This window comes from Haliotis rufescens, unplaced genomic scaffold, assembly GCF_023055435.1.
Source record: "Haliotis rufescens isolate VD_foot unplaced genomic scaffold, xgHalRufe1.0.p SCAF_6, whole genome shotgun sequence".
Lineage (NCBI taxonomy): Eukaryota > Metazoa > Mollusca > Gastropoda > Lepetellida > Haliotidae > Haliotis > Haliotis rufescens.
Window position 1 is genome coordinate 38,702,670 of NW_025964334.1, and position 13,484 is coordinate 38,716,153.

The following is a 13,484-nucleotide window of genomic DNA, read 5'->3' on the forward strand; positions in this document are numbered from 1 at the left end:
AGGTGATCAGCTTGATGTTAACCATGTATTAATATTCTACATACAAAATTTGATTATCTTTTTGTCATGACTACGCCTTCATGTTTCAGATATATTTCTTTGATGTAATGTCCAGTGGCAATCAATCTTTGTCAACACGAGGAATAGCTACTGACATGGCTGTGTTAGACTCCGCCTACTTCCTGTCCCAGGTCGTGCTGGCCGTCGCCATGGGCTATATCGTCCACATGACCGGCACTGTCTATGCCTACATGGTGTGTGCTGGCATCATGGGACTCCTTGCTTGTTTCTTTATACAAAAAGTCATCATATCTAAGTCGGACGTCCGAGCTCTCAAGATGAGTGAGAGGCAAAACGTCATCCACAGCTGACCTGAAGTCAATTAGTATACTTGGTAGTGGTTTTAACACTACACAGGCATTTTAGGATATATACTCACCGCCAAAAGAAACATGAACCATAGAAACATATAGAGACGTCGGTACATTAAGAAGAGATGTTTCCAATGTGTACCACTTAATGACAAAACTAACAATCAGTCTAGTGTTCCCACAGAGTTCTATTTTCTTATCACGATATGCTGCACGTGATTTCCAACTTTTACACACTAATGGTGCACAAGACAAATGGTGCATCTCGAGTCATGGATCTATGACGTCACATGTGATGCGTTCATGAGCGTCGGTTCACACAACATACCAGCATGTTTGTTTGTGCATCGAACCAATCTAATATCTCCTGAATATGAGTAAATCTTCATATATTAACCAATATGTATGGCATTCATGTTTCTTTTAGGGGTGAGTATATCTTGTATCCAACATGGGTCATGATACAAAATCTATTACAATACGATGATTAGATATGTCCTTTTGTCTTTGTACTAACAGAGTGTGTCAACTGTTGACGAAGAAAAAAATAGTGCCTCACAGGCAGCTTGGGTTTTGTACATCCCAGGGAGCTGAGAATGCTAAACGAGTGCACACTGATTGATAGACCGGGGTAATGTTAGTGCTTTGAGCATGCACCTTGTGTATGGAGTCTGGCACAATATAAGTACACATTATTATTATCATTATATATGTACTTTTATGATGATTAAGAATATATAATAATGGAAATAATAAGGGAACCAAAGATTAAAAAAAGATGTTACATTGTCAAATGATATGGTTTCTTTTGGGTACAAACAATATAACATACAGGACATATATTATCTTTAAGACTGTTCTTTGTTTTTATGTTGTTTAGTGTAGTCATAAACTAATAGTCAAACACCCTTGTGTCAAACTTTGATGTGTCAAACTAATTGGTTTTCTTGAAGTACCGGTAAATGCTTGGTCCCTGCATATTCCTTCTTTATTCATCATTTTCAGGTGTGTTGAAGCTTGGATAACTTGAAGTATTTACGTATGTCCCTTCAAAATCCACACAAAGGTGTTTGACTACATAATTTTTCAACTTGAACGTTGTCCATAGGTTGCTGTTGGGGGCTGTCAGACCTACATCACTAAATAGGAAATATATCTTGTGTATCCCATTACAAACATGCAGCAAACTTGGTGTGTCAGCATTATAAGTAAATGTTTATGTTCTTGGCCAGTGATACATCATATAGCTCACATTACAATGCTACACTGTACTTACGGCTTGATATACTGCTAACATTGTGCATGGAAGCATAAATATGTTTTTCGTATTTGAATGAAATGTACATATATGGAATTATTTGACCAATGGGGATATAGGTACTCTGTCAGTGATATTTGTGTTGGTGTATAATGTCTGGTTATTTGTATAATGGAGGGAAAATCGGAACTTAAACCATGTGTGTAAATAGAGCTGTTGTGAGTTAATATGCTGCCAGGTAAACATGGATCGGGTGTATTCATGCAATTCATGCATCGTAAGCATTCATATTCATCTGAAGCACTTTCATGCATCGGGTGTATTCATGCATCTTATGAATCAAGTCACCAGAAGTGCTGTCATGCATCGGGTGTATTCATGCATCTTATGAATCAAGCCACCAGAAGTGCTGTCATGCATCGGGTGTATTCATGCATCTTATGAATGAAGCGACCAGAAGCACTGTCATGCAGCAGATGTACTTTTATGCATCTTTATATTTTTCAAAAGCGCTATTGTGCATCAGAGCGCTATCATATTTGTGGATCATAATGTATCTAAAACAAAGGCATAATACCATTTTGTGATACCACACTGTGTGAATTTATTATTTCATGAAATGATATTGAAATATTTCAAAGCAATACATATTTTTAGATCTAACTTACCATCATATTTGTATCAATACAGGAAGTACTGGGACGATAAAGCTAATTACTGCACGTCATTGACCAAGATGTCAACAGTGCAGTGAAAGTGGTGACACAGGGTGAAGGGGAGGCTCTGTAAGTTTGTCCACAGTTTGTGGCGACGTAGGAAACTGGTGACAAAATTCCCAAACTCCAAATCCTATTAGGATGGAAACCTTCCAGAGAACATGACTCACTGCCACACAAAACCTACAAATAATAATTGGTCAGTGTCTTATGGTAAGGTTTGTAAAGAGGTTTGTAGATTATAAATAAGTCACAGCTGTCCATGGCCATATGTCAATAACTAGTTAATATATGAGTAGCTAACACTGATGTCTAACTACACCATCAGTAGTTAACACTGATTTATCCCCTAAAACTGGCTCCCACAGGAGATATTGCTTGGGCTAGATCAAGAGATATCTACATTGTAGATATCGCTGCAATGAAGGTGCATCACAATGCTTTGCAGACCATTGTGACATCATTGGTTACCATGACATTACAATCAAATGACATCACTAATGTCTCTGCTACTGAAGCTGTTAGCAGTACTTTTTACACTTAAGACACTGCTTTTTACTGTCTACAAGCTGAAAAAGTTGGAAGAACTTTTTCAGCTCGTGTTGAGATATTTTATATCAAAAGACACTCGGGTGAGATTCTCTATGTCTAGCTACATTGTCAATAGTTAACACTGATGCCTAACTACGCCATCAATAGTTAACTCTACTCATAACACTAGTCAGGGGCACGGATGGCCCAGTCGGGGCACTGCGATTCGCTGTGCTGAGTTGCATCCCTTTGGCCCGCCAGAGACCTATGATTGTGGGTTCGAATCCTGGTTCACCCTGATTATGTTTCTAGGTTTGTCAGCACCATACCCATGCTCGTGGGTTTCACCAAAGTAATAAACATCTGAGACCTGCATCACTTCGGGCTTTCCTCCCACATTAAGCTGACACGCCGTGATATAACTGGAATACTGTTAATAGCGGTGTTAAACCCAACTCACTTACTCACTCACTCACTCACTCACTCACTCACTCACTCACTCACTCACATGACACTAGTCAGCAACCCATCAATCCGCCTCCCACAGGCCTTTATGCTGCTGATACTACAGAATATATTTGTATAAACATGTGGGGTGTCATTAAGTTCATTATTGTTTTGGGTGTGTTATACATATACATGCATGTTAAATATTGTTGCAGGGATGCAGCAGTAGACCTAAATTGATTTTATTTTGAAGTATCTTCAAACTATTTGCAAATACTTGTTCATTCACACAAATCACAAGTCTTTCTCCGGTGTATATAACTACTAGGGAAAGGAAGGTACACATAACCTCCAAAGTGAAATAGCACTAATGCAGCAGGAACATCTATGAGCTTTACTCATATCTTCAATGTGATGGCTTTGCAATAGTTTGTGTATGCAGCAGAAAAACAACGTAATGCTTTACAATTATTTGCCTCCTCATCATAAGCACCAACACACACACACACACACACACACACACACACAAACACACACAAACACACCAAGTCACTTTTGAGACCATGCTTGTCGTAAGCGGTGGTCAGGCTTGCTGACTTTTTAATGCATGTCCTTGTGGATCGATGCTCATGTTGTCAGGCACTGGATTGTCTGGTCAAGACTCAGTTATTTACAGACCGCGATCCTGTAATTGGAATATTGCTGAGTGCGGCGTTAAACAACAGAAACAAATTTTACCATAAACATTCATGTTTAAGTCCCACTTTGCACTGTTGGTGTTGGCAGGTCGAGCAGTCGGTGGTCAAGGTCATAGATACTTTGATAATGTAGTCATTTGAATTATTGATTCTGATTCTTTAGATCGTGACCTGTTTTCCATGACACTGTGACCTACTTGGATGCTATTTGCTTTTTCCCAGGAAGTAGAAATCTTTCATTTATAATGATGGTGCTTTGCAATAAAGTTGAATATAAAGATTTTAGTAAATTTACAATTTAATAGGATTCAGATTCAGTGATACTGTTTTAGTGTCCCATGTTCATCTTCTATGGATGTTTGATAAGACACTTTGTTAAAACTCTGTAGAAATTGTTTAAGATTGTGTGCAGGGGTTGAGAACAAGACAGGCAAGGAGCAGCCATATACAATATTGCTACCTTCTTTTTCCATGAATAACACTTGTATGTTTGATGAATAGTTAGTGATAACAGATATTTCATCATAAAAATAAAGACAGCAAAAAATGTCATGAGGTTACCATATTTTTATGCAAGATATAACTCAAGGAATATTTTGTGATCGAATAAGAAATTTATTTTCAAGTTTTTTTATTGAATCAAATACACAATGTACTGCTGATCTTTACTCTTAAAGTCCAATGTAATTGGAAAGGTTATCTGCTAAGCTGTGAAATATTTAAAAAATGTATAAATGCAAAAAAAGGTGCAGTTGCTGACTTGTTAATATTATGCATTGACTTTCAGGGATAATATATGAGGGAGCAACATTACAGTAAGAAAAAAGAATCTCCCCCCCCCCCCCCCCCCCGATTCATCAAGTAAAACATTGCTTTAAAACCGAAACCGAAGGTCCAGGGTTCATTCCCTGGTTGCATCATGAACTAGGACTGGTCGGCTCAGAGTTAGTATACTGTGTCAGAGTGGGGTATTCATATTAAATTGCTTCATTGTATCTCAGTGTGCTAGCACTATAAAATTAGAATTAGTCCAGACTAGTACAAGCAGCCACGCACGCGCGCACGCACGCGCGCGCACACACACACACACACACTCACACACACATATGCATGCACATCGCTATATAAGTGCAACAATCTGGAATGCGACGATTAACTCTATTTCACCTCACCAGACCTTAAAGTGTCGTAAAACACAACTCCATCACTCAAGTCTAATAGATTAACCATGAGGGATATAAAAGGTGCCTGTTGGTATTATTGTTGGCCATGAAGAATTAGTGGCTGTTCAAATAGTTTTATTGTTAGCTTACATGCAATGTCATTTTGTTTATGTGTTAAGAGTATTGGTTTCATGGACGACATGCACTAATTGCATCATATAGATCATCCTCATCATCTGTGCCCAGTGGGTAAGCAGTGTAGACCGGGATCAATGGGCTTTCCATCCTTTTAGTGATATTATTAACTATGACAACGAATGTCCAGGTCCTCTCTCTACCAGTGGCTTGTCCTGGAATAACAAAGTCAGTCTCAAGAAGACTAATTATTAATTCATGTTTGTCTTCTATGGGATGCTCACAAACAAATTTGATTGTTGTAGGTCAGTGGCACTTGTACCGACTGTAGTGATCAGTCTGACAGTCAGGGGAGCTAATTGGAATGCTATGTCACGCTGGACAAAATGATTAAAGCAACAAGAATTCCAATAAGCATACAGCTGAGTATCTCAGTATATCTGGTACTTATTTTTTCAAAATTGGGGCACAGGTAGCCCAATGATTTGAGGTGCTGCACTGTGCTGTGCAGAGTTGCATCCCTTGCGTGTCAGGATCTGCTGGTTATGGGTTCAGCCAGGCCTCATATCCTTCTACAACCTGAATGACAGGCTTCGTCCTCACATACCGTCTGATCAACTGAAATACTGTAGCAACTGGCGGAGTAAGAATATGACAGAACAATTGAATTATGCATATCACAACAGACTCATATCTACTATTGTAATATCAATCAGCCTGTTTGGTTCAAAATGATCTATGTTCACTCAGTCTTCTTCATAAAAATAAGAAGTACATTTGTACTGCATCAAATTCCAATCACAAGTGAATGCTCCTAGCATCACAGAGTTGACTAAACAGATGCATGATACGAAGAACACAATTAGTGTTAGGCTGTAGAGTTTCTGTCAGTCCACTCTTGAAAGATGGAAGGGTGGGTGACAGTTTCAGTTCTAGTGGCAGGTGCTTCCAGAGTGTAGTGGCCCAAAACTTGTAAGATCTCTGACCAATTGATTTCAGTCTGGTTGCTGAGATTTTAAGCAGAAGTTTGTCAGAACAGAGAGATCTTGAAGGTGTATATTTGTCCAAGAGTTCAGAGAAATACTCATGTACAGTATCCACATGGCACTGATAAATGGGAGAGGATTTTGTACTCTATTCTCACCTGAAGTGGCAGCCAGTTCAGATGTTTCAAAGTTGGTGTAATATTTGCCATTTTGGGATACAATGCAGGCTCTTGTATTTTTAACAGACTGACGTTTATTGAGGACATTTTAAAAAGTCTATATAAAGTCTTGATATTACTAAAGATTTCACCAGGAGATATCTTGTTCATCATTGTGTTTGGCTGCTCTTGTGTGATTGCTGTGTTCAGGAATGCATCAGTGACTTTTTTATGTGGGCTGTGAATGCTTTCCACATGACTAAACATGAAGGTTTAGTTATGGACGTGAGTGAGAAATCCAATTATTTGAAAGAAATATGGTTTAATATGGGAGGAGTACCTGCAACACAGCTGTTGCTTAAAGCAATGCAAACCTGACTGGAATACTGTTGTGCATCCATGCATCCTATCAATTTCAGGAATAACAACAAATTTTATTTTGACTCCTATGTTTCAGCTTATTGGCAGTATAATATTAGAGCAATATTATTTTTTTCCTTTTCCACAAAATTTAGAGTCAGCAGATCCATGAAGCAAGTTAAAAAAAAGTGGTCTTATAATTATATCAATCAACACGTCATTCTATTGTTATTGCATATATATTATGTTTTTGATAAATTCCTCATACTTAGGGTGCTAGAAAACCAAATTTTCTGAGCAAATCATATGAGTGGTATATGTCTGTGACAACACTTTACTGATTCTAGTCAAACATTATATGTTATCGAAATCAATAAGTAGGTTTGATAACACATACCCTTGAAATGTCTTCAGCCGTATTCCAATCTCATTAAAATCAGATCTTAGTTCTCGCTATTGCTAAACAAAGATCTGAGGACATCCCATTATGGGTCACGTCAGAACGACCTATCATTCAACCAATCAGAGCGTTGCTTACTAGATCATGAAAGTGACAGACAGGATGTGTTTTCTGATTATGCAACCTCGAAATATTTACTAGAGGGTATTCCGAACGACAGTTACAGATTTTATGATTATATCCATACAATCTAGGCCATATGTAAGCCATGCCAGAATGTTCTTTTTATCAGTTTTAAAATTTTTAACCGAGAATACGTCAAAATATGTTTCAAAGCGTGGTCGCCAGTTTGAAACTTGTGTCGTAAAGCTCGAGAAAGCTGCCTTCTGATTGGCTAATGTCGATTTTTTTGTCAGTCATTTCATTGATCGGTCAAAGTTCGCGAGAGGTCGTTCTGACGTGACCCGTAATGGGATGTCCTCAGATCTTTGTTTAGCGGTAGCGAAAAACTAAGATCTGATTTTAATGAGATTGGCAGTATTCTGAACATAAAGCAATCAAAGGATTATTTTTGTCTAGATATTATGAGTTACATTCAGTATAGGTTATTAAAGGGCATCAAGCACTACCAGGTTACACAAAGCAGTCTCAGGGCAAAGACTATGGCATAATGTGGCATTTGCTTATGATTGTTGTACCTGAAATCGGTCTTTTCACTGGGTCAATGTCAACCTTCATTCTAAACAAAGAAGTGAAAGAAATAGTCCACCCTACCAAGAAAATGTAATCTGACTGTGTTGTCACAAACAATCATGATGTCATACTGTTCTTAGAAATGTATCAGTATGACTTCACATAGCTTTAACTGACCAGTCAGTTTTGAGAAGCACTAATATTCACCTGTGTAATTATGAGAAAGTAATAACACAATCTTTCAACCCTCATGGGTAATATTTACATTTTGTGTAACAACGTCTACATTACACATCGTGATTTAACAGGTTTTAAACATATTTTATTTTATAAGTTAGCTCCATTTACTTTTACTGGCTTAAACTAGCAACAAAGTGAATGAATTGGCTACCTAAACTCTGTCACTCTGTATTGTTTTTATTGTGTACTGACTTGAGTATATTGGCTGCTACAGTATGACATTGTTTAGGGTTATTTTCTTAAGAAAAAAATCAGGCTCTGTTTTAAATAAAGAAAAAAAATCTAATCTAGATACAAAATCCCAACCCAGCAGGGAGACATTGTCTTGGACCTTTGGGAGTACAAGGGCAGAATAGGCCCCAGTACTCCATGCTTGTCGTGAGAGAATAGCAGGACTGAATAGGCCCCAGTACTCCATGCTTGTCGTGAGAGAATAGCAGGGCAGAATAGGCCCCAGTACTCCATGCTTGTCGTGAGAGAATAGCAGGACTGAATAGGCCCCAGTACTCCATGCTTGTCATGGGAGAATAGCAGGACTGAATAGGCCCCAATACTCCATGCTTGTCATGGGAGAATAGCAGGGCAGAATAGGCCCCAGTGACCCATGCTTGTCATGGGAGAATAGCAGGGCAGAATAGGCCCCAGTACTCCATGCTTGTCGTGAGAGAATAGCAGGACTGAATAGGCCCCAGTACTCCATGCTTGTCATGGGAGAATAGCAGGACTGAATAGGCCCCAATACTCCATGCTTGTCATGGGAGAATAGCAGGGCAGAATAGGCCCCAGTACTCCATGCTTGTCATGGGAGAATAGCAGGACTGAATAGGCCCCAATACTCCATGCTTGTCATGGGAGAATAGCAGGGCAGAATAGGCCCCAATACTCCATGCTTGTCATGGGAGAATAGCAGGGCAGAATAGGCCCCAGTACTCCATGCTTGTCGTGAGAGAATAGCAGGACTGAATAGGCCCCAGTACTCCATGCTTGTCATGGGAGACTAGCAGGGCAGAATAGGCCCCAATACTCCATGCTTGTCATGGGAGAATAGCAGGGCAGAATAGGCCCCAGTACTCTATGCTTGTCATGAGAGAATAGCAGGGCAGAATAGGCCCCAATACTCCATGCTTGTCATGGGAGAATAGCAGGACTGAATAGGCCCCAGTACTCCATGTTTGTCATGAGAGAATAGCAGGGCAGAATAGGCCCCAGTACTCCATGCTTGTCATGGGAGAATAGCAGGACTGAATAGGCCCCAGTACTCCATGCTTGTCATGGGAGAATAGCAGGACTGAATAGGCCCCAGTACTCCATGTTTGTCATGAGAGAATACCCAGATAACATTCAGTAGCCGAATTACCTAGATTGTTCATGCTCTATGTCATGTATTCCTGTGTACAATGAAGAAGGGTCGTTCGCCCCACTTCACTATGAACTGACCTACCAGATACCCATTAGATACAGCTATAATAAGCATTATTGCTTTAGTGCATGATATTATATGTTTGCGAAGAATTTATCATCAAAACATTCTTAAAAACCTAAGGCCCACTAGTCAAAGGTGTCACAAATTTGCTTTGCAGAGGCCTGTTCCTTAGTTTGAGGATCTGGCTTGTCAGCTGTTGCATGTTCAAAACCAAGGTCGATCCATGGTTTCTCAGCACCATATCTGTATCCCTCAGGGCATGCTTCATGCTCACTTTCATACCGTCAACAGTGTTGTTGAATCCCATGACAGTCACGGACACTGCGAGTCACTGCTCCCCTTGAGACTCGTCCAATGGCAGTTTGTTCATCAGTATGGGCTTCCAAAGGGTCCAGATTAGGCGTATAACAGAACGTTTCCTGTGAGCATCTTTCTTCCCCTCCATCCTGACTTCCAGAATGCTCATGTAGAGAAGCATGTTATATAATCACATGTCTTCCAGTGGGTTGTCCTCCTATCATGGATAGATTAAGTTCCTAGTCCTTATTTCTTTGGTTTAAGCATGGTGGTTGATTGGCAGATGAATAATATTTCTTCTACATGTTACTATTTTACAAAGTGTATTCAAGTTTGGTAAAAATGTACATTTTTAGGATGGGTTGTTGATAGTTGGGTCAGTTCAGTATTTATCAACAGTTTGTTTAATTGTATGCCTTGACACTGATGATGTGATTAGAGGCACAGTTAAGTCCCAAAGACGCTTGTGTGTCCAAAGCATCATCTACCTAAAACAGGAGCCTCTCAACTACTTTATTCTTAACCGATATTCTTTTTGACTGGTGTATGACATGTCAGTGCTGAGATCAATATGTGTGAGGGTACATGTCATTTCAAATAATGTGATAAAGTTTACAAACAATCCTGGGTCCACGTGCACAAAGCGACTTTAGCGCTACAATTATCTTAAGTCTATGTTAGAGTATGGGTGTTACGATCATTGTATTGCTGATCTGGCTTAGTGCAGGTGGGCCCTGAAGGCTTTTTCAGTCGAAGCATATTAGCTGAAGGCTGGAGGCAGAATTATATTTTAGAAGCTGGTCATTGTAAATTGTGTTGTTATATCTTTCATATTTCATGTTAGTCTTTGATTCTTATACTTTGTCTTTCTTCTTGAACTTTATACCGTACTTGATTTTTGTGTGTATATTTTGCAAACAGGGAATATTTGGGCCGACTTCCTATAGAGTTCTATTTTCTATGTCCAGGGGAAGTGTGTACAATGATGTGTATTGGCTTGGCATGACCAGAGCTGATTACATCCATCTCTTCACACTGAGATGTTACGCTGCTCCACACAGGATATGGATCAGGACCTCACTGTACTGTACTGTACTGTACTGGACTGTACTGTACAAGGAGGGCTTCCTGAACTGAAATGTGTGCCACTATGTCTGCCATATTACGTTCCTGTTCTTGGATTTACAAGCACTGATCCAAAGAAATGATGGGTAATTTATAATGGAAAATACTTTATTGCTGCATCTTCGCTTGTGTCATTGCATAAATTCTATTTCACTCAGCATTATAGTATTCATTAATGCATCATTGTGACGTTCAAGTCCTACATTATAATGGCATGGTCAAGTGCAGTTCGTTTGTTGCATGATCTCCCTGAGCAGTGTGTATCAACATGGGCCTTCTGGAGAAGTGAACTGGCAGAGGTTCAAGGCCATGCTGATTAAGGGATATTAGGGATATGTGGTTGGTCTATGTTTACAATAGTTTACCATTATCGTTTACAATAATCAAAACTGCCTTCTTTTTACCATTAGCAAAGACCGACCATTATATTTTCAAGGGAGGCTTGGGATTTTCATTCAATGCATATTATATTTTGTCCATATTATGTAAAATAATTACCTACCAGGTCCTTCTCTAAAAAGCTTTAGAAGCACTACATAGTAGCTATGTTCGGCCATAATGGTTTTATTTTGTGGTTACATATTTTGGCTTTTTGGAGTCGGTTGAAATACAGATATATATAAGTAGCTCAGTTTTGATTAGTTTATTTGTGATGAAGTTTCAGTGGGTTGGTTTAATGATTAAAGATAAATGCTAATATATCTGGTTGTTCCATATTTTGTCAGTAACATGTATATTTATAAACTTCTAAAAAGGCTTTCTTCTCCTTCTTAAAAGTAATATTTTCTTTCTACATTAATGATGGAGAGGTGCAAATAATAATAAATTTATTATTTTTTTCATTATTGTAGATTTTGGCTCTGGTTGGCCGAATCTGTAAAGTGAAATATATAAACGTGTCACCTTAGTTTGAGTTGTTTGTAGTGGTCATGGGCTGAGGTTACTGTGTGAAACAGGGCCCTGGGTTGCTTCCTATCCACGGTACTTACAGGGTCTGGAATATGTATTGGCCTAAACCTTCTGGGTCTCCCAACAGAGTAGAATGGCTGGTCCCAGTGAGTATTGTTTGTTTTATAAGTTGTTGAATCTGAATCTCACTTGGTGTTGTCTCCCAGTTGTGTCAATGTTTTGTTATGTGATGAATGATGTGTCTCTTCACTCCACATATAAAGCAAAATCATACTGTGTAGAAAATGAATAAAGCATTTATTTTTAAAGTGAAATATGAATTTGTTTTATGTCCATGAATAAATGTTTGTTGTTTGTATTGAAGTACAACTGCATGTATCAACCAAGTCCGCAAGCCGGACCACCTGATCTCATTTGTCTCCTCTTACAGAAAGCATGAGTTGAAGAGCAATTCTGACCCGGATCTTCACGGATACAAATTATTAGAATAGCTCTGTAGAGAAAGATAATTAATGTCTCTGTATTTTTTTTTCAAATTTGTTTCTGAATATTTTATTTTATCAAGGAATTTTAATGTGAGGGATATGAAATGATAGAAGGGTAAGACAAGGGAGTGATCTCAACCTGAGGTGGGGTGTGTGGGTTTTTCACACGAACAATTGTATTCAAAAGCCCAGAAAACAGGGTTTGGGAAAAGATATTCTTATTTCCACTAGAACCCTGTGGTTTTAGAAACAAAATTCTAAACTAAATACCAGCAAAAATACATTGGAAAAAGACATCAGTAATAATTACTTAGTTGTGTGTCTCGCTGGGAGTCTCATATGAAATTAAGGATTGTCCTGAGCTCCATTTTTTTAACTTTTAATTAAAATGTTGGTCTTATGATGGGAAGTGACCACTTTGTCAGCAAAAGTGTCATTGTTCTTGGCGTTACAAGCACTGATCCATAAGAAATGATGGGTAATTTATAATGGAAAAGACTTTATTTCTGCGTCTTCACTTGTGTCATTGCATCACTCAATGATTTGTAGAACAGCATCCATGTTATATTTGCTGGTGTGACCTGATTACTGATAAGCTGAAGGTAAGATGGTGGCCCGCTGCCGGGCTTGGTGCCTATCCTGCACAGTTTGATCAGGCACACCGGGAGCAGATAGAACTGGGAGAAAGGTCACATCCATTAGAACTGGCATCACAGACCAGGCAGTCTTTCAACTTGACATATATCACTGTCCTTATCTTAAGTCTCTATGACAGGGTACTCTTACCTCTTGCTAATCCTTTCTATATAACCGCTTTGGTAGAAGCAAGCAAGTTAAAACCGCAGTTTGTCCAGTCGTTTTAATTGTCACCATATCAGGTTCTGCCTTGGAGCTGTTAAACAAGATAATCTGCTGCAGAAAATACTGGTCAAATTAAACTTTCTCTCAGGTTTTACAACAAAAAGAAGACAAAATTGCTCCATGGATATGCTGAATGTCCTGAAAAACTATGTTGTGAAACAGCTCCCCCATGCAGGGACCATAGTCTCTCCGACAAATATCCCATCCATGGTCGAGCTGGTTTGGTGT

General features: G+C 38.9%; 1 protein-coding gene across 2 annotated transcripts in view; it reads left to right on the plus strand.

Annotated features, from left to right (window-relative positions):
* Window positions 1-2,813, plus strand: part of LOC124145820 (solute carrier family 45 member 3-like) — a 53,852-nt gene extending 51,039 nt beyond the window's left edge. For both annotated transcript variants that reach the window (XM_046515761.2, XM_048386123.1), the window contains exon 3: window positions 90-2,813. In XM_046515761.2, the coding sequence (XP_046371717.2) occupies window positions 90-371 (282 nt within the window). In that variant the 3' untranslated portion in view covers window positions 372-2,813. The remainder of the gene's footprint in view (window positions 1-89) is intronic.
* The last annotated feature ends 10,671 nt before the right edge of the window (window positions 2,814-13,484 follow it).